The sequence below is a fragment of the Rhamphochromis sp. 'chilingali' genome, assembly GCF_963969265.1.
Source record: "Rhamphochromis sp. 'chilingali' genome assembly, chromosome: 17".
NCBI lineage: Eukaryota > Metazoa > Chordata > Actinopteri > Cichliformes > Cichlidae > Rhamphochromis > Rhamphochromis sp. 'chilingali'.
This window is the reverse complement of record NC_137944.1, coordinates 11,982,824-12,005,244: the sequence shown is the minus strand read 5'-3', so window position 1 is coordinate 12,005,244 and position 22,421 is coordinate 11,982,824. Positions and strand designations below refer to the sequence as shown.

Sequence of the window (22,421 nt, the reverse complement as noted above, 5' to 3'; positions counted from 1 at the left end):
TTTTTTTTTTGGTTTGGTTTTGATTTTTTGTTTTTTTCCTTTTTCTTATTCTCTCTTTAGTCTAACTAGAAAGGCAAAGTAAGATATTCAGTCCTGTCTCCCAGTTGAAGCACCAGTGGTGTACACGTAGGTGTACATTTTTTAATTGTTAGTTTTCTTTGGTAAAACCTACTAATGTACTCACTACGGCATGATTGGAACTGCTCACATTGTATTTATATCCCACTTCTGAGTCATATCTGGGATGAGGATCATACAATGTTTATAATATGGCCCACAACCTCATATTTGTATGCCAAATGTCAATGCAGTTAAAAGCTAAATACCCCACATCCTTAAGCTAACAGCTTTGCTCTCGTCTCACATCAGGCATTTATTGTGTCAAGATATGAACTCAAAGCAGAGAAGTACAGCCTACCGCAGCACTTGTTTGGGTATTTTCTTTCAGTATTAGGATAAATGGCTAGATGTAAAACATGAGTGGGGCTTTTCAGTCATAAAACTACTATAGTGTACACCCTGCAGAGCTCCACGTTCAGTCTTCCCTTTGTGTCATAACCGTGTGTGTGTGTGTGTGTGTGTGTGTGTGTGTGTGTGTGTGTGTGTGTGTGTGTGTGTGTGTGTGTGTGTGTGTGTGTGTGTGTGTGTGTGTGTGTGTGTGTGTGTGTTGGTGGTATAGTGGCTTGATGGGGTACAACTAAAGCCATTAGTAGAAGGAAACAGACATGTACACACTATCTCTGCCTCAAAACACAATACTTTCACTGCCTGCTATTTCTCACCTATTGCACAACTGCGTCCCTATCGGCAGGAGTGACAGAACAATTCTCAACACAACACGGTTTTTATCTTTCTGTGTGTATCTGTACGTTGTGTGCTGTGTGCATGCGTGTGTGTTTTTTTTCCCAAATGTGTACGTGCACGTGTAAAAATCCATCTGACTACTGACACACGCAGCATGTGGCACAGCGGACACAGCCTGCCTTTTGACTAAATGATGTATACACATCCGATTTAGTGACCTCTAAACTATTTCTTTTGCACCTTAATGACATTAAGTGTTAATAAGCGTCCTCCGTATTTTCAATATTGGAACTCTTCAGACCGTGCACTACACTTTGAGCACTGATATTAGTTGGCTGTAATAAGGTAAGGGAGACTGGTGTGAAGGGAATGTGTGATGGGGATAATAAAGAATAAGAAAAAATGGAAGAGGGGATGTAAAGGAGTGAAAGAAATGAAAGGGAAGGAAAGCAGTGGAGTCAGCTCTGCCTCTGTATTAGCTTTACCCTCAAAGCTGCTGGATGAATGGATGGAATTTATTGAGCCCTCAAAAGAAAATTACTATGTTACAGCAGCAGCAGCATAAAGAATAGAAATAGCATAATGCGCAAAATAAAAAATCTATTAATAGTAATAGTACCATATACAGAAAAAGTGATAAATAAATAAAATAATAAAAATTAAGTTGAAGAAAAATAGATAAGACTGAGATTTTTTTAGCATACAGTATTTTAAATGCCATTAATAAATAATATTTACACTATAAATAAATCAAGAAACAGCAAGAAAGTGTGATACAGAAATGTGTTATGTCCTGATAGGTGTGTTCATCTGTTACAAAAAGGAGGATTGTCGCAGAGTTTTACAGAGAACGATATGAACGATTTCCTGAAGGGTTCTATATGGTAGCAGGGTTGGATAAGTCAGAGGGAGAATGAGCTCTGCTGTGCCTGCAGTGTGGAACAGAGCGGGTACGATGGATGGTCCATGATGGAGAGTAGTTATCTCAGTGACTCAAACACCTCCACTCCCCCCAACCGACAGCAGCAAAGTAAATGGGATTTGCTACTACAGACTGGCAGAAGATGTCCAGTATCTTGCTAAAATGATTAACGGATCTGAGTCTCCTCAGAAAGTAGATTCTGCTCATATCCTTCTTGTACACAGCATCATTGTTGGTCCTCCAGTGTAGTCTGTCATTCAGGAGAGCACCCAAGTACCTGTGGCTGTCCAGTGTTTCAGTCTCTGGACTTAGTAGGTTTAAAATCAACCGCTCTCTCTTTGGTTTTGCTGACATTCAGGACTATGTGTATCTGCTCCACAAAGCTCTTCACCAGCACCAAAGCACTGCAGTGCCATCAGAGAACTTCTGCAGATAGCATGATTTACTGTTTTACTTAAAAATATGAGGTGCGTGAGTAAACAGGATCATCCCCTGTGGTGCCCCAAATTGAGGCCTCTCTGGCACATAGTCAGTAATCCAGGAGACAGAGGAAGTGGTGATGCACTGAGCAGCTTCTCAGTCTGCAGAAGTGGTTGGATGGCATTAAAGGCACTGGAGAAAGAAAACATGCTTCTCACAATGCCACCTTTACTGTTCAGGTGAGAGTGAGCACATTGCACAATCCACCCCAGCATGAGTTAGGTAAGCAAACTGAATAGGGTCGAGAACATATTTCATCTGCTAGCTAAACAACTAGTCTTTCTAGCACCTACATGATATGTGATATCTGAAGTTGTTAAGGCCAGAAGGGTCTTTTTTTCGATACTTCCACTCTCCTCGTCCTGCACTTTCCTGCAGCAGACTAAGGCTGAAGAGATGCTGGGTAGCACAGAACTTCAAGACCCTTGGACTTATGCAGTCAGAGCCAGGAGCTTTGCTTTGGTGTAGTCTCTCCACCTGTCTCCTCAACTGACTAGCTGTCACAGTCATATGTACAGCCAGAGGAATCTGAGAACAGATAGGGTTGGGGGTTGGGGGCACAGGGGATGACTGGTGGAAGGTGGCATGGTCAGGTGGCTGAGGAGGTGGTAAGATTAGAACTGCGTGGAAAGGAGTGTTCAGTACTGAATCCACTGAAGAATGGCTTTAGCAGCAGGGCAACCCTGTCCAGGTCTCCCTGCTACTAATGGTCTCTTGAGTTCAGCTGGAGTTTGGTCTCCAGCTCCCACCAATTTTTACACTTAGACGGTCTTCTTTTCATTCATCTGGGTAATCCATGGCTTGTTATCAGGAAAATAGTTCACAGTCCTGGTTGGGATGGTGACATGTTTGCAAAACTGTATATAGTTTATATATTCTGTGATGTAGTCTATATAGTATGTTGATGTTGTCCTCAGTCTACAATGTTGAAGCAGGCCTTGCAGTTTTCCTGACGCTACAGCTGGAAGTGTTTGAACCACAGGGACAGGGATAGGTATTAACAGGACCAGGTTGTGGTCTTTTCTACCTAGTAGGATCAGAGCAGTGGTTTTGTATCTATCTCTGGTGTTTGGACAGAAGGTCCAGAGATTTACTGGCTCATGTTTTACAGTATACATCCTGCCTAAAAGTTGGCAGAGTGGAGTCCAGATTAACACGATTGCAATCACCAGGGATGGTGATTAAAGGCTCTGTGTGTGTTTATGCAGTAGGTCAGCAATAGTTGTGTATATGATGTCCCATGATGTAAACAAATCAAGATGGTGAAGTAGAATTACCATCATAACTAAAGCCTAAATTATGGTCCCACAAATCTGTCTGCAACAGCAAAGTTGCAAAGAACAGGACAAGTGCAAAAAATTAACCAGAACAGAGCAGGAAAAGTGCAGAGAGTAGCTGCAGTGGACACTCATCGTTATTTTTAACCTCGCAGTTTCTCTATTGTATGTTACAACTTTGCTCTTCTCTGTGGCTGACTGATAGATCAACAACAGCACCAGCAAGAATAGTCCACAGATCAGTTGTATCACATGTTTGTGATACTGCCTCTGTCTGACAACAAACACTCTGTAGGTAGACAGGCCGTCCGTGACTGTCCACAGACTGCCTTCGCACTGCACTGGCTCAAGCATAAAACATGAATAATATTAATGTACAGTATACTCACAGCTAAAAGTCTGGAGAGCAGACGTTCCTTCACTGCAACTAATGTGGCAGTCCTAGATCAAAGCACCAGCCTAAGCTGGCACACACATGCAGACATGCATGCATTATGCAAATACATGTAGACATTTTGCATGTATACTTCATTTGCATTTCAAACGTGCTGAAATTTGTACTTCAAATCAGTAAACACACACATATTTGATTCCTGATCACAGATTTACACTTGGAAAATGAAGTAAGACTCATCAGCATTACTCTTCAAAGCATACTCTGCTCCACTGTTTCATGGTATACTGACAATTGTGTGACATTTATGCAAATTTATTCTACATGTAGTAGTCTAGTTCACCAAGTAACCTAGCAACACTAGAGTCAGCTGGTTAGAAGGCTGTTTGAATGTATGGATGTATGTGTGTGTTTGTATGTGTTCATCGCTCTTCTTGACCATCTTGGACATTGCTGCACTGAACATGCATGTGCAGAACATGGAGGATTTTAAAGTGTCTGGGAATCAAAACTACATTACTGTTAAAGTTGTAAATTGCCACCAGAGTGACTATGTGATGATTATTTGTGAGTTACTTCCTCTGATTTTGTCTTTACTCCTGTATGTCTTGCTGTGATTTTTTGCATCTCGGTGCTCAACTGTAGGAATGGGTACCGGTTCTGACATAAATGGTAGTAACCAGACTGAAAAGCAGCGCACATTTTGGTGCTTTATTTCGGTGCTTTTTTTCCTGAGACGTCATACACTTTGGATTCTAGCCAATCATTTTACCTTTCCGAGGATAGTAGGCGGGCCCAGGTATGTACGTTCTTTTAGAGCAGAGCTACAGAATAAAAAGGCTGGCTGTACTTCACAGCAAAATATGCAAACTCAGCAGCCTGCAACAAGTGCTTTAAGGTGATACTGTGATACGGTCAAAGGATGTAACACCTCGAATCTGATGAAACACATGGCGGCGCATAGCGTTTTTTTAAAAGCCGAGAAATGCGCCATATTTGATAGCTTGCTGTGAGACCTCACACCGTGCACATCTACTGCGGGAGTGGTGCCTGTTATCGGACCCAGAGTTAGCAACATCTCCCAAGAACCCGAAGAGGAGAGTCCTGGCCCCTAGCCCTGCCAGTGTAGCAGAAATGATGACGGATGATGATGGCAGCAGGCGTTCTTCTCTGGGCGAGTAGCTTAGTGTTGTTCGTGCTAACCACGTTATTACATTAATGCACGTAAGGTGAACTAGCAAACACCATCGTAGTTACATGTGGCTGTCTTCTTGTTTGATGGCAGATACTCCCTTCACCCTGGCCAAAAAGGCTAAAAGGACCAAAGAAAAAATGGAAAACAGTTAAACATGAGAGGTTTTTGGACAAACTTGGTGTTTTTTCCATTGATTAAGCACTGCTTCCAGCCAAGAGTGATACCATATATGCCCCATAGCTGCAGAAAAGGCTAACATTGTTATCTTTTTACAAAAAAACAGCTAAACATGAGAGGTTTTTGGACAAAGTGTGTGTTCTCCATTCTTTAAGCACCGGTTCGAGCACCGTTTAAGCACTGGCACCGTTTCAAAAGTACCGGTACTGGTATCAGATAAAACCTAAACGATACCCATCCCTACTCACCTGTCAGTCAAATAAGCCCAGAACATCATAAGCAGTTGGATTTTTATTTGTATTTTTTCATATAATAACTTACATTTCTTTTTTTCTATCTCAGAAAATGTAGAACAAAGTGAGTGCAAGTTGCATGTAAAAGAATTTCTGGAGCATTTTGATCAGATCACGTAATCATCCAGAGCAGATGTTATTTTTGTCATTAGTCAGGGAAATGTAGATATTCAAAATTTGCATAAGAAGGACTTCTATGTGTCAGAAAACTGTGTTTATGTCTGTGCGTGTGAGATAAGGAGAGTGAGAAATGAAAGAGTTAATTTGTGTCAAAAAGCTGGGAAGAGCAAATTGTTCCTGCCAGTTTATAATGGCAGTTCAGAATTAAAGTTCATTCTTTACCTTGTTTCATAAGATGCTACAAAAGAGAGACATGGCACTCCACAAATCCCAAATTTAGGGGGGAAAAAACCCCCAAAATGAGTCAAACTTAAAATCTATTTTGGAGAAAAATCAGCAAACTTTTAAGAGGTTTTTTTTTTATCAGATTTGACTGTTAGAATTTTATGATTGTTCATTGTATCCCAATAAACAATTAAGTTTAAGTTAGTTCTGGTATTATTATAAAAAGTGCCCAAATATGTATTCTGAGGCCGTTCACAAGGACTTGTGAAGATAGCTTCTTGAAGGACTTTTTGCTACGAAAGAAGTTAAATAACACACTCAAGATAAAAAAAAACAAAAAAACAAACCGAAGATGTCTTTAAAAGGTTTAAAAAACAATTCAAAGGCTTTTGTTCTTTATGACACTGTGAAAACATAATAGCTGCCATTGGTGTGTGACTTAATTCATTTCTAAGCCTCGGTCTGTGCATCTACCTTTGATTTTTTGTCAAGAGAGTTTGTAAAACAACACAAGCGGCTCAAGGTACTCATGGGGGAAAAGAAAGAGAAGCAATCCATAGAGAGAGTGGCAGAAACAAAAAGTGAGGTGGAGGTAAAAAGAAAGAAAGATATTTGTAAAGTGACGAGGTAACAGCTGAGAAAAGGAGGTTAAAGACGCAGAGGAGAAATAAGGAGGAAACAAAAAAAGGAAAGGGGGGGAATGTAATAAGTAGGTGGGGGTGAAATATGAAATCCAATGTGGGAGCCCCTCATGTGGTCTCGTACCACACCCATCTTTCAACTTAAAAAAAATATTGATTTCAGGTACTCCCTTTTTATACCTTAAGGAAGGAGGGAGGGACACCTAAGCCTTGATTATACTCTGTTGTGGACAGATGGAGACACAATGGCCGACTAGACATTCCTGTTATCTTCTTTGAAGACCACCTGAAGTCCGTCGCCTGGGGCTCATGCTCAGTTCTTGCACTATGATGTAAAGTCACAAAAATCTGGCAAGCACATGGATGTCCACACATTCTCTGTCTGATGACAAAATTTATGTCACTCTGACCCAGGCAGGCTGGCGGACATGGAAAGTATAATCATGGCCTTAGCCTCTAGCTACATCGCGTGCATGTCGGTATCGAAGGACTCACCATCAGAGGGTTAACCCCTGATGTCTGACGGCGGATTTTTGAACGAGCCTGTTACATTGTTCTTTCATCACCTGTGATCCCTGTTTATCCCCATCTAATACACCCATTCATGTCCTCACATGTTATCTGAGGCAGAGAGGGAAAATGAAGGCCAATTACAAGTGAGCAGCACTCTGCTAAGTGGTGTTGGTATTTTCCTTCTCATTAAGTCACAGTCAGAAGCTCTCTCAGGCCGTTTTCAGTGGCATAAACATACAGCTCAATGCTAAATGTGTGTGTGTGTGGGGGGGGGGGTTTATCGCGCTCACTGAATCAGACTAATAGATGTTAGATGAGATGGTCAGAGGAGAGGAGTGCATTTTGACATTATCAATTTGATGTTTTTATATTTAAGGTTGAAAGGGTGGCGAGAAGAAAATGAAGAATAAGTTAGCTGGTGTTCAAATTCTCCAAAAGTCTTGACAGTCACAGAAAATTCAGGAAGTCCAACTGCATTAGGTTTTTAAAATAATTTGTACGTAAACAGGCAACCGATTGTCTTAAAGATGCATTAAATCATGAAGGATGTCCTCTCACACATACAGTTTTCATGAAGATTAAAGTGTTCATTAAAGAAAAAAATTACCATCAGTTAAATAAAAAACTAACTGTGTATTTATGAGAAGCACAGATGGAATTAGTGTGAAGTTATTTGTGTGCCCCTCAGTCTTTCAGCATACCAGGAGCTCTGACACTATGGGCCACTTTGGGTTACAGACTTCTGTCAACAGTCAACACTGGTCGGATGCAAGTGCTTATCAAAAGCATTGTATTGAGTTCTACATATTCTTCTTGCCTGCTCTAGATTCCATTGGTATTAATGTTAAAGTTTAAAAACATTTCTAAGCGTAGAAGATGCATTACAGCTAATAGTGGGATTTTCGTTACAGTGGATTTCAAGAGGCTGTTAAAGTAAGTGGGAAGTTCATTGCCTTATAATGGACAATTAAGGGCTAAGTGGGGCTAATTAGCATTGCATTGCAATCAAAAATAGCACAGATAGGAATGGAAGTTTTCCAGGTGATGCACTAACAATGTGCAAATGTAAGTACACAGACAGGCAGTTAAATTTACAAAAGACCGGCACGATCTGACCAAGAGCAAATTAGAGTGTCTAACTATGTAGATGGAATGAGGATATGAGTAACACAGTAATAGAGAAATAATACAGTATAAGTGTCTGTTTCATGCATGTGTCTCTCTCAGGAAATCTTCAGATCGTGAAGAGGAAGGGGAAGCAGAATCGATATGTTCTCATGGGGGTCTGCGATATAAGTCAATATAAATGATCTGTCAGATACTGAGACACTGAATTCCAAGATCTCAGCTGGAGAGCAGGATACATGCAAGAAAAGGGCTGCTAAACTACATAAAAACTCCAGAGTATAAACTTAAAATCTGTGTTTAACTGCTGAACTGTCAGTTGAGGAAAAGAACAGTGTTCACCGTCAGATCTGCACTGCTCTGCATACTCAAGTGCACAGTCTAAATTTTGTCTGCATTCTTTGTGATGCAGTGGGTGTTTAATATTAATAAGAAAAATCCAAACTCAACCTGCTTGCTAGCATGTTATGATGCAGTGTTTCCCATTTTTCTTAGGTTAAGAACCAATTTGAACATGATATGAATCTCCTGTTCCTCCAAATCCAAAAGGTGGTTTTTAAGATTAAGATCTGGTGATTGTTGAGGTCACCAGATCTGGGGACCTCAAGCCACAGCACTCCTCTGGATTGTAAAAGCTTAATCAATCTTAATCACCAGTTCAAGATGATTTCATGTTTTTGATACCAAAAGTTATCCTGCTGGAAGCAGACATCAGAGGATGGATATGTTGTGGTCAGAAAGGGATGAATATGGTCAATAACAATGCTCTGATGGTACTGAGGCACCTAAAGCATGCCAAGAAAATCTCCCCCACACCATCACAGCGCCACTCTCAGCCTGTACCATTAATATAAGGCAGGATGGAGCCATGCTTTCATTTTGGTTACATCAAATGCTGCAGCAGAACTTGAGACTCATTAGACCAGGCTACATTTTTCTAAACTTCTATTTTCTAGTTTCGGTGAGCCTACACAAAGCCTGTTTCCTGCTGTTAGCTTACAGAGGTGCCACCTGGTGTGGTCTTCTGCTGCTGTAGCCCATATGCTTCAAGGCTCAATGTCCTGCACATTTACAGATGCTCTCCTGTATAATTTGGTTGTAATGAGTAGTTATGTGAGCCACTATTGCCTTGGATATATTGATAAGGATACTTTCAACCTTCAATGAGAAGACCATTAAATATATAATAACTATTCAGCATGCTGTTCTTATATTTATTTGTAACCTTGCTTAGTCATGGACAGAGTATCTCCTTGTACCAAACTGTTTTGGTGCCTTGAATTGACCAAAGTGGACAGATTCATGCATGCAAAATAGCACAATCCTAATATGGGTCACTGGAGTGTGCAAAGGGCAATGAAAACTACCAATTGTGTCAGAACACTTGATGTTTTCATAGCACCATGTTGCATCCATGGAAAATTCAGATGATTGCATATCTCTTAGAATTGTCTTTGACTTCCAGAGATGTATATCTGTGATAATATATTCTAGACTTCCACCACAGAGACATCCCTCAGGTAGCTTTAAAAGAAAAATCGTGCTAACCCTGCACCTCCTTTAAACTAATGGTGTTGGTTTTGTTGAACATTTTCTGCCAACCTATTCTGAGAGACCGGAGTAGAAGAATAAAAGGAGAACACAGGTTTGTGCAAGGGAATATGGGAAAGACGAGAGATGGGAAAACAGGGCAAGAGGAGGAGGAGACGGAGAGAGCGCAATAGAGGAATTGCCCCCTAGGCACTCTTCAATTTTGCCCTTATGATGGGAGCATATTTCCCCTGTGTTGTGACCATCATCTCTCTGTCTTACGCACACACATCCACTGTCATATTCCCTCTGCCTCTCATTCTAGCATTACCCTTCTGTTTTTCTTGCTACATCTCTTCTCCCTTCTCACTCTTTATTGTCCCTCATAGGCATTTCCAGCACCACTCAATTGTCCGCTGCCTTCACCAACAACTATTTCAGCATCTAGAGTGTGTATGTGGGCACACATTCATGCGAATGTGCAACCTACCTTTCAGCACCGCCATGTTTATATATTAGCTTCTGCCACTTCCCACTGAAAAGTCTACAGCGCCTTGCAAACTTGCAAATACAGCCATTATATACACATTTTTTTTCCTTATTTTTCTTAAAATTTCACACCCTTTTTACCCACCTGTGCTCTCCAGTCTGTATGCACAGAGATAATGAACTGCAGTAGGTCAACTTGGCTCTGTAGTTGTGTTTTTTTTATGGGTCCTCTTCTCCAGGTCATCCTTGAAATTTTCAATCTTTCCCATCATCCCTGATTCCTTCTGGATCATGATGGGTTAGCTACAGCAGTTACTCAGCTGCCAGAGAACAGTGTGTGTGTGTGTGTGTGTGTGTGTGTGTGTGTGTGTGTGTGTGTGTGTGTGTGTGTGAGCGAGTGTGTGGTGTGGTTGTGTGCATATCGGAGAAAGACAGTGGAAAAATGAAAATAGATCATTCATGGCTAAAAGCTGAGAAGAGCAAATCAGTCCTTCTGCCAGTTTCCCAGCATGCATGTCTCTGGCTTGAAAAAAAGGAAGTGCATGCCAACACATAGCTGAGCCAATCCTCTATTATTTCCTATTCCCATAGTCATACATTTCACTATTGTCTGTCCCACTTGCCATTATGGGCTTTCAGAGTGCCTGTGGTTAATAGTATCTTTGAAGTACCAGCACATATGGGCAGACACCAAACTAGCAAAAACTTTCCTATTGTTTGACTACAATTCTATAAGCATTCTATGCAAGTTCACCTCGTTTTCTTAAATGGGTCGACGTATCTGCCTCGGACCACGTTCTAGCTTGGTTCATTGTATCTGCATTCAAACAAAGCCAGTATTCAGGCACACAATACCCACTGCCTCACAGCGTTAGCCCATTTTAGTGAAAGCCAAGGTTGTGCCTGCCTTGTCCAAATGATTGTCTGCTATTGTCCCCCATTAAGCTACTGTCTGTAGAAAAACATATGGGGAGAAATATATAAAACTGTTAATTCATGATATATGCAGATGAGACTAAATGACTTTAAAATTTACATGTTTTTGCGTGTTGGGCAAGTTACTTTGAAAAAGTAATTAATTATAGTTACTAGTTACTTCTTCAAAAAGTAACTGAGTTAGTAACTGAGTTACAAGACTCTAAAATTTATTAATTACTTGAAAAGTAACTATTGCATTACTTTAAAAAAAAGTGTTTAACCCTCTGGGGTCCAGGGTATAATTGGCAATTTTTAACTACTTTTGATGTTTCCTCTACATTTCACCTTTAAAAACTATTTACTTTGCCTTGTTTGGTATCATTCTTTTCAGCACAGCCTCACGTGTCTGAATTTACATTCATGTGTTCATTTTGACATACTGTATTAACACAATTGATCTAAATCTTCAATTTTAAAATCATATGCACGTGTTTTGCAAACAAAGTTATTTGCAGCCATTTACCTTTTACCCTTTGTTATAACCATTTCAAACTATTTACATAACAATCAGCTGTTCTGCATTAAATAAGATCCCACACAAATTATTTGTGTCACTCCAAACATTTCTGTCCACTATAAAGGAGAACATCACAGCCTGTGCACTCCTGTTCTCTACCTGGAGACAGCAGTCACCTCATTGCTCTGACACACAACACAAAACTATCCACAACACTACACACTAACTACAAAAGAAAACACATTAACTACACACTCCAAACACGCTAAACGTCACAAATCTCTCACATCTCAAAACTCGCTCTCTCTCTCTCTTTTTCTGCTGTCTCTCTCTCTCTCGCCGCCACTCCTAAAACTCCCCCCTCTTCCTAAACAACCAAATGTCTTGTTGCCAACCTGCAAACAAGTAGCTGCACAATGGTAAAATGGCCCTGTCCCTTTTTTTTTTTTTTAAATGCGTTGATGCCATTAAATTCAAAACTACTTTTTTTTCCAAGCTTAACTATTTCATTTCTGAATAATATATTGGTTCATGGGATTTGCAGTTCATTGCATTTTGTCTTTATTTACATTTTACACAGCAGCCCAACTTTTTGGGGGATTTGTGATTGTATGTTGCTCTTAAGTGTTTTCCTCTTGTTCTCTCCCCCAGTTCCTCTGTTCCTCTGTACTTTGTGCATCCTGATTTCCTCTTTTTTCTTCTGTTTCCTCATGTGACACAGCCGTATTTTGCCATGATAACTCACATACAGACTCACAGTGGAAACAATTCCAGCCACGCTGTAGATGCTGATGACTGATTAGAAGTGGGCATATATCATGCAGCTATATTTTTTCCTGCCTACAACTGGTTTGCCATCTCAGTCTAAGGAAAGTCTTTTCTTTGAAACAAAATCTGTCTCCCCACTAATCTTGATGAAAATCTCCTATGATGTTTTTGAGCTACCTTGCCTTCAGACAAGCAATAAAAAATCATAGTTAAAAGAAAAAAACATTTATCAATTAGACTTTTCCAGGTGTTAAATTTTACATTTCACTGATTTGAAACACCCTTTGACCTACTAGCTACGGACACAGTGGAGAGCGGGCAGACTCAGCTGTTAGCAAAGTGGGTCAGAGCAGCTGGCATGAGCGCATGAATATTTAAAATGAAACAGCTCCAGACTAAAGCCTCTGTAACAATCACTTCGATGCCAAGCAGTGTTAAACAATAGCAGCGTGTTGTACGGCTCCAACTGAGCAGTTACTGAATATTTCTGCCTACGCTGAAAGGAGGGGGAAGGTTACCAAACAGTAATAGAATTACTGAAGGAAAACACAAACTAGAAACCATCGCACCAGCTGCCCTGCCATCCGGTTCTACGATCCAATCCATCAGAGACTTAAAAAAAAGAAAAGAAAACAGCTATAGGTCAAATTTAAAGTTACAAGTGTGAGACAAAAAGTTGGGAAAGGGTGCAATGGTCCCAGTGCCTGTCCCTATTTTCAAGTTCAACCTTTGTTTTCATCTGAAGTAGTCCCCTAAAAAGTTTTGGCGATCCTGCCCCAGTGACAAAAACAGTCCACAAACAGACAGAACAGCCGTCAAAAAAACCTTTATTTGCAGCCCTGGGTTGAGTCACTACCGTATTGACTTTGTTATTGTTTGCATTTCTGTGGTGTTGCTTTCAGTCCATCAGGAGTGAACCTGAGCTGATCATGTTCACTTTTACTTTTACTCAAAGACAGAAGATTTCATGTCAGACTGGAAACTATTCACTTGCTGTCAGGGATATAAAAACAAGAAACGTGGCAACTCTGACAGAATAGTAGCTATGGCATTGGCATTGTGGGCAATGTAGATGCAATTAGAGCCTTTTACAGTTTGTTTCAGCTAGGCGTTTTCCCTCTGCTAATCAATATACTGTGTTTACAAGGCATGCTTCTGTGAAGCAGATCAATCACAGCTGTTTAGCTCTGCGTGCTCGCAACATGTAGTTACATTTCAGGTAAAGTACACTCCAGGCTACACTGTAAGTTACAGCTATACTGTGGCTTAAACGTTGTGTCATCAAAACATACACGCATGCAAAAAAAGAAAATAAAAGCTATCATGATGTCTCAGCTGGTAAAGACAAACGGGGGGAAAAGGGGAAAGTGCATAGAATCACTTTAAATAGTGTTGAAAACACTTTGTAGAAATAATGGAGAACAAGGCTGCGATAGAACTAAAGAAGCACCTTGAAACTCTTTTGTATTTGTTGTGTAACATTTGTGTAAATAATGCTATAATACCTCAGTTATCTCAGAAGACATGCACAGAAGAGAACACTGATGGATGGCAGAGGCCATGAGATGAAGAATGGAAACAAACTTTGTAATTAACTCAACACATAGTGCTGGCATGCAGAGGGCCAGACATACTGACAAGTTTAAAAAATGAAGAAGAAAAAACAAGGAGCTGGGGAGGAGGAGACATGACTGGAGGATGGATGGAAGTAGGTCAGAAAGAGAGACTGAGAAGAGAGAGAGAAGAAGTGAAAGAGAAAGTGACAGCCAAAGTTCAGATGTGTCTTTCATACCTTACTATCTTAGCGGTCTGTGTGTGCATATGTTTCCTTTTGGTGTGTGTATGTGTGTGTGTGTGCACAGCCACATGTTCAGTGTGTGTGTGTGTCATTGTGATTGACAGCTCCCAGCCAGCAGCTTGCTCCAAAGCCAAAGACTTCATAATAAACAGAACAGGGTTTAATTTACTCCTTCAGGCAGAGTGGTGGTGCTCACTTTGCAGTCTGCTAGTACAACACACTGCATAAAATATCTTTCTCAATAAGTTATTTGATATTGAATTCAGATTCAACGTTGAATCGCTGTTAAAACATGAAATATCAACATTCATTTTTATATGTAAAACAGAATACACAAGAGATCCTTGATGTTATCTGACCTGTATACTTATGACAGAAGAAATTGATGTTTGTGTTCAAGCTCCAACAGCACTACCAATGCGTTTGCGTCTAAATGCTATGTTAGCCTCCATTTTATCACAGAGTGATGACATAGTAGATAATGATGGTGCTACCGTCATTCTCAAGGTTTTCACGATGGGATCGTTGATTGGTCTTTAGGCCTGTGTGACAGCTTAGCAATCGATTTCACAGCAGCTCTCAGCAATCACTCACAGTCGGTTAGGGAGACCAATGGTTGCTAACGAGTCTCCAAGCCTGTTTTACTGGGGCCTTACTAATACCCAATGCTAGCTGCTATATTATCCGAACATTGCTTCAATTGTTAATGTTCATTTAAACTTTTTGGTTTTTGGACCAGACCAAGAAGCTTAAGGTTAGTCTGCTTTCTGCATTTCAAACAAAAGGAGTATTGGCCAGTAGAGGCACCCAATTGTGTCCAGGTTTCAATCATCTAGCTGTTGACTTGAGGTGAGGTTGAAGAATTTGAAGAAGGAAGTCCTCTTTCTTCATTGTTCTTTCGTGCAATGTACAGGTACCACTGGCAGCTAAACAGCCCCAGCCCATGATCCTACTGCCGCCATGCTTGACTGTTGGTACAGTGTTCTTAGGTCTGAAAGCCTCCAAACATGCAAACAATCAGGGTAAACAGCTCCTGGGTTGTTCTTGAACATCCTAACCAATTTCCTCTCATTTGAGGGTGACAGTTTAGGTCTTCTTCCAGTCCTTGGCAGACTGGAGATATATCTGAATAACTTGTACCTACATAGAATTGCTTGTAATGATAATCCTGGAATCTGCAGTTGTTTTGAAATCACTCCAAGAGACCTTACAAGCTTATGTGAGTCTATCATTCTCCTTCTTAAATGTTCACTGAGATCCTTAGACCGTCCCATTGTTCAACCAAGATAGATACTATCTTGACTGTATGGTCGTATTAGTAGTTCTCCTTCTCGATTAATCTTTTTAACTGTGGTTATATAATGTTGAATAATCCAAACTATATCGGTTTGGACTGAAATGTTTGTGTTAATAATGGGATCTAAAACACCACTTTTTTTTATTACTAGTTTAGCTGAAAGACTAGAAATTAACATAACCAGAGTGCATTTTGTCAGCTCAATTACCTTGAGGTTAAATCTTGTGCTTCAGCATTACTACTGTGTTGTTATAGGGCAGTCCCATCTTCTAATTCATGTTTATGGAGACACAAGATCTACCCACTATCAAAATTTTCAAGTATTTTTAAGGGGTCACCATTTGCCACCTGATTTTTAAAAATCATCAAAACACACCTGCTGGAAGCAACACAAACACACAACCATGGAATGAGGGATAGAACGACAAAAGGAAGATGATAATAATTCATAATGTCACAGCTACTGACTTTACTGTCATTATTAGCTTCTGGGCTTTTGTTGTTTTCACTGCAACATGCAGAGTATTGCACAGTAATGGCAGCATTGTTACATTTCCCCGTAGGAATTGTGCACTGCTTATACCTTGTCAAAAAGGAAAATGCTTACAGGTTTTATTTTTTGGCAGTGAAATGATCATAAAGCCACAGAGTTAATGAGAGGTGGCTCGGTCCGCCCAGGTGGCACAACTGTCTAAAATCTGTCCATGGTTGGACGCTGACTTGGAGAGGCCCGTCGTCACGGCCACACCAATGACACGGCTAGATGTGGGTGAGCTTTCTGGGTGGCAGCTCTCATTCAGCCAATCAAGGCAAACAGGCCACGCTCTATTTAATGATTATCCCAGCATCTGTCCCCTATCTCTCATCTCAGCGTGAAAGCCAGCAAACACAAGTGCAAATACACTCGCAGGAGCTCAGTGAATCCCATCCAGCCGAGCAGCCCGATATTGGCTCGCATCGAGTAATTCAATCTCAATTTAATCAAATTTAGAAATGATGGCAAATGCTCGTGTGCATTATGAACAGGCTGTGTGCCCGTGATTCATTATATAGTTAGTGGAGAAGTGGTTAATAGAGGATGTGATTACACCAGCAGCAATTAATGCCAGTCCAATGAAATACATGATTACCACATTTGGAATGTAATCTCAGTTGTTATCCATGTCATGAGGAGAAAGGAAACCCAGAGATAGCCCTCATCCTGTTTACATTCTGTTTACTTTTACTTAGGTTTTACTGCTGCTTGACAAGGTACACTCGTTTCAGGTCCTGCATTAGCTTTGTGGAGAGGATCCCATCATCCACTACACTTTCATCCTCTCGAGGCAACAGTAGGGTTGGTTTTCACCTAGTCCCATTGATATCACGTTGCTGTTCATTTGGTAATCATCTGCCAAAATCCCTCTGCAGTATGCTTGGATGCTTGCAGCCACTCTCTAGCTCCTTTGCATTCGGATGCAGGTGATCAATATACAACCTGCTTTCCTCGGCTTTAAATCACAGGAATGCTCAAAGACTCCCTGCAGGCCTGGATGGAGAAAACGACAGATAACACGGAGCGCTGGGCAGATGAATAAAACGATAAATGTCAAAGAGGAGCAAAAGCTGTTAGATAGAGGGAGAAGAACAACTGAAGATACACACTGAGAGAGAAAGAAAGGCTAATATTCTTGATTTATCAGCCCTGCAGTCTTAGAGATGAATAAAAAGAGGAAAGCTGTCTCCGGCCGCTTATTGCAGCCGCGGGATGAATGTTCGCGTTTGCTCTGTTTTGTCTTTGGTTAGGTAAAAAATGAAGTGTAACATCAATAAAAATGTTAATCAGAAAAAAAACAATGCATTGTTTTCACTTTCAATTCACGCATTAAAAAGAAGAAAAGAAGAAAGAAAATAATCCTGACATCAATCATCAAAATCTACTTCCTACCACAAATGTCCCATCGCTGCACCTCCCATATGTGAGCCTCTAATCTTACCTTATACCTGTACTCAAAGTTTTATAAAAAAAACACCCCTTTGAGGTCTTAGTCCTTTCTGACAGGTATGAGAGGCCTAATTAGACAAAAAAAATGACTCTCATCCAAACAGTCTACAACATTGCAATTGTTGTTCCTTTGCTACACTTAAATAAAATGTCTTCACATTATTTCTTGTTTTTCTCACCAGGTGAGTGAGGTGCAGCCCTGTCACGCCCACAGCGCCCCCTTTCGGCCCGGACGGCACACCATGCCCCGGCGCCTATGAAAGGGTACCATGTCAGCCGGAGCATGTCTCAGCATTCCTCGGGTGGTGGTGGAGGAGGTCCCTGCCACTGCACGCCTGATGACTGTGACGGTCCAGGCAGAGACTACTACCACGGTCACAGCGATGGCCACTTTTACCCTGGGGGAGGTCCCGTTGAGGCCCTGGCGCTGGAGAGGCACCACTCCCGCTCACACTCCCATAGTCACTCTGGAGGAGGCACCTTTCCCCGCTCCCACCCCAACCAGCACCCACCTCTCCAGTCATTTGACTCTTGTGAAGAGTGCCTATCCTCAGGCCACGGGGGGAAGATGCACCGCATGCCCTCAAACATGATGGACCAGTTTGAGAAGCAGGTGCCCTTCCATCATGATGGCTTCCACACACTGCAATACCAGCGCACTGCCAGTGGGGGTGCTGAGCAACGCAGTGAGAGCCCTTCGCGCATACGCCACTTGGTCAATTCGGTGCAGCGCCTCTTTGCCAAGTCCCATTCCCTGGAGGCGCCATCCAAACGGGAGTACAACGGTACGAGGGGAGGAGGGGACTACAGGAGCGAGAGAGGTGGGGGCCACAGGAGTGGAGGGGAGGAGGGCCACTACTCAGGCCACCAGTCTCGCTCCACCAGGAGGAACAAGTCTCGAGAACGTAGCAAGAGTGGAGACTCGCGGCATGAGTCAGGCAGACGCCACCGCAGCCGGACAGCGGGCTGGTGGAGCTCCGATGACAACCTCGACAGTGACAGCAGCTACTTGGTAGGTGGGGGTAGACCGGGGTATCCCAGAGGACATGAGAGCCTGGATGCTGCCATTCAGGAGCTCACCATGAAGAAGCCCAAGGAACGAGGCGGCGGACCGGGGTCTGGGGAGTGCATGGCCTGCACAACAATGGCTCTGGTGGGGAGTGAGGGAGGAGGAGGACAGCACGGGCATCACGGTCACTCCCTGAAGAGGAGCACCTGGTCAGCCATGACAGTGAGTCAGGCTAGAGAGGTGTATCCTTCTACCAGAGGAGGAGCCTATGACAAAGCCCTGGTGCCCATTGAGAGCAAGCTCAAGGAGAGGACCTTCCACTATCTCCAGGTGTGTCTGTCCCTACATATCAGCAAATGTGTAATCAAATATATATGTGGTTTGGTGTTAAGCAAAAAAAAACAAAACTTATTTTTAAGGAATGAAAAGATTGTCTTGAACTTTTGTTTTTCTGTTTCCACTGTCTCAGACCCTTGAAGATTAGGCTAATTAGTCCGCTGCCATAACGACAACTATCATTGTGTACGGGACTTTATAAAAACGTGTCGACCATCTCACATCTTCTGCCTCTGCTCTCAGTCTGTGTTGCATCTCCATGTGTATATTTGACAGCCAGTACAGACACACAGACGCAGGGCATCTAGACAAGATGAAGCCTGCTCTTCAGTTATAACACAAAATCTGTCAATGCAGTGCCTTCTCACAGGCTTGTGGGGAAGTATGGGCTTGTATAGCTGTGCTTTAGAACATAAGTGCTGTGAAACAATCAGAAAACAACACATGTAGCACACACACATGTCAGTACTGGAAACACTTTGATTTAAGTGAGGGTGTTGCTTACCCACTTACTCGCTGTGAATTCATCAAAACTGCATAAACTACCTCCAGCTTTTCGTGTAAATTGTCTCAATTGGACTTCATACAGACTTTGTATTTGGAAGCTGGCAGGTTAAAGATGATTAGTGATCTGACAGCCTTGGACATTTACATTCTCCATGGATGGATTATCACGTCCACGAGATCAAGGCAACAATTTGCCACAGGCAAAGAATATACAGTACAAGTATACCCTGTATTCCTTTTGTTTTGTTTTTTTAATTGCTGCTTTATGCTTTATGCGTTATGTTCTAGACACCCCAATAGATATGATTTAAGGTATGAAACACATGCTTTAATATAAATAAATGGAAAACATGCTGCCATGATTGGCATCTCCCCATGGCATTCTTTGGAGTATTTGATGTCTTTAAAGTTAAAACTCAGTCTGCCAGAAGGTTCCAAGGTTCAGTGGTGATAAGTGACAAACGATTTCGTTTTCTCTGCATTTCTCTGGCGAACATCAAATAGCCTTAACTATAGGAAATTGTTAAATATAATACACACGTTTCTTCCACAAACAATGTCAGAGAGTGAAGCCAACTTCCAGATTTCCCAGGTCTAATAGTGTTAGCACTGCTACACCACAACCAAGATCTTCCCCAGGAGGCAGGACTGTAGGCTCTGTCAGATGCTGACAGTTTACACTTGCCGACATGCTAAGTTGACATTTCTCCTATAGGCTGCCTGTCTTCTGTCTTTCTCCTTATTGACCACCAGACTGAATTTTGACCTATAGGCTATCCAGTTATAGCTTATGCTTTAATGTACTAATTGGCTAAACGTTTAAAAAAAAATAGGAAAAAGTGCAGACACTACCTCACCACCATGTGAGGAAGGTGCAGAGCTGAAAAAATATAACATAGAAATCTAGTAGTGAGTGCACAGTGTATGTGTGAAAGTAGTAACCAGCAATCTCTCTGGTACTCCTTAAAGTAAGATGTCTTTGTCATCTTTGTCTTTGTCAAAGACGACAAAGACAGACTGCTTTGTAGAGCTTTTCTGATTGCTCAAGTGGCCAATCAGAAAAGTTTAGGTCTACAAGCCCGTCCTTAAGTTTCTAAAGTTTTACCCACTGAGTGATGACTGCTGGGGAGGTAAAATACCCATTGATTTTAATTTAGGCTTTGTCCCTCCAAAGGTTAATTGTTTCAAGGAAAGAAAAGCAACCATTGTCCCTACAATTTTGGTTTAGACCCTGGTTTTTCCAGTTGAATACACAAGTAAAGGTATTCAGTTACTCAAAATGCCATCTTCCTGCTATAGAAACAAACCTTTAATAGCAACACAGCCAATTTTTGTTTCAAAAGCTCAAGAAAGCAAATTAGAAGAAGAAAATACAATCAAAGATGGGTAAGATCCTTGTGGTAAAGCCTTTGGATTAATGGGGAAATTAACAAGAATTTTTCAAAAGCATAAAAAACCCTTTTTCTTAAATAAAGGTTTCAAAAAAATCAAGTGAAAAGTATTTTTTCTTGGTTAAATGTCTGCCTAAGAGGCCAGATGGACTCTCCTGGCATTTTGCTGTGAGTCAGAAAACAATAATCATCTTCACCCACCGTGTTATTTACCTGTCCCTTACAACAGTCGCTTACCTGCCTCCTGTCAACACGCTGTAAGCTTGAATCTGCCGCATGCAATTTTCAGAGAACCCGTTCACTCATTTTATCTCCTAAAATGGCAGAAAAGGTTAATTAAAGACTGTTATTGGCTGTTACAGTGGCATCTCAGAGAGCACACGCACGCACACAAACACACACACACAAGCACGAGCTCAGAAACCTCCAGCTGTGTTGAGGTAGAGCTGCCATGCAGGCTGTGTTTCTACGGAAACAGCAGGTAGCCACAGGAGTCCCTGGTGTTTTTCCAACTCTCATCCTTTAGACACAGCTGAGGTCTGCTGATAGAGGAGACAGCGAGAGCAGGGTCGTCTGTGTGTTCGTGCTTTTCTGAGGACAAACCCCACACAGTTTACCCTGTGCTTTAGGCTACCATCACATTCTCACCTTAGGACACGAAATGAACTTCCCCTGCTGCAGCTTTTCTCGTATCTCCAGGTGTCACCGGTGGTTTGGGGAGGCGCGGAGAGACAGTATGTTGAGTGAATTGTGCCCAGTTTAGATGTGCCAGGGCAGGCCAGATTGATCCACGGCTTCAGAGCAGACAGCTCACTGGAGCTGCAGATATAAAGCTGTTCAGGTCTGTTTCACCAGGATGAAATGTCAGGACTAACAGCAGCACAGGTGCAACAACTCCAAATTGAAACTGCCTGAGAGTAGAAGAAGAGAGTAGACACAAAGTTATTGAAAATTCAGATGCAGGTGTTTCAGGATCAACCAATATAGTACCTTAAGTTTATCAAAATCAGAGAGTTTCAGGCCTAATCTTAAAAGTACCCAAAGTGGAAGCTGAATCAACAACAGAGGGGTCTGAGTCACCATATGCACAGAAGTGCTCTACTGAAGGAAGACATGCAGAGTGTTGGCATGAAGAAAGAGAGTGCAAGGGACAGGCCAAGATGGTGGGAGATGATCTGCTGTGGCGACATAAAAGAGAAGCCGAAAGAAGAAATCCCATTTCCACAGGTCTGGAAAACCAAGCACCCTGCCTTTACAAACATTTGTGAAAGAATCATTCATTCTAAAGTGCTAATTGAATTTGATTGTGGTGCTTCAACAGGATGCCAGCACTGTAATAAACCACTTTGTGAAATATCTTCCCTCCTAGGTATTCCACAATCAACTGTAATTAGTATATTTGTAGGTGAAAACATTTAGGAACCGCAGCAATTCAACCAAGTGAGTCAGACCAGAGCGCGGTCGACACAAAGTTTGCCACCGTTCTCCTGACTCACTAACTGCAGAGCTCCAGACTTCCTCTTACATGGACATCAGCACAAAAACAGTGTGTCGGGTGTTTCACAGCATGGGTTTCCATGGCTGAGCAGCTCTTATGGTGTGATATTTAGGTGGCACTGTACTTCTATCCATATAGTGTAGCTGATAGCTCAGCTGCACATTTCTACCCCTAAGCTTTAAAAGGCTGATGGGCTATTGTCGTCACCCTGCC

The 22,421-nt window shown here is 41.7% G+C and overlaps 1 protein-coding gene across 4 annotated transcripts in view; it reads left to right on the top strand.

The window, feature by feature from the left end:
- The window catches only part of dlgap3 (discs, large homolog-associated protein 3), a 180,125-nt gene that overhangs the window by 135,409 nt on the left and 22,295 nt on the right, over positions 1-22,421 (top strand). For all 4 annotated transcript variants that reach the window (XM_080863070.1, XM_080863071.1, XM_080863069.1 and 1 more), the window contains exon 3: positions 17,650-18,806. In XM_080863070.1, the coding sequence (XP_080719196.1) occupies positions 17,724-18,806 (1,083 nt within the window). In that variant the 5' untranslated portion in view covers positions 17,650-17,723. The remainder of the gene's footprint in view (positions 1-17,649; positions 18,807-22,421) is intronic.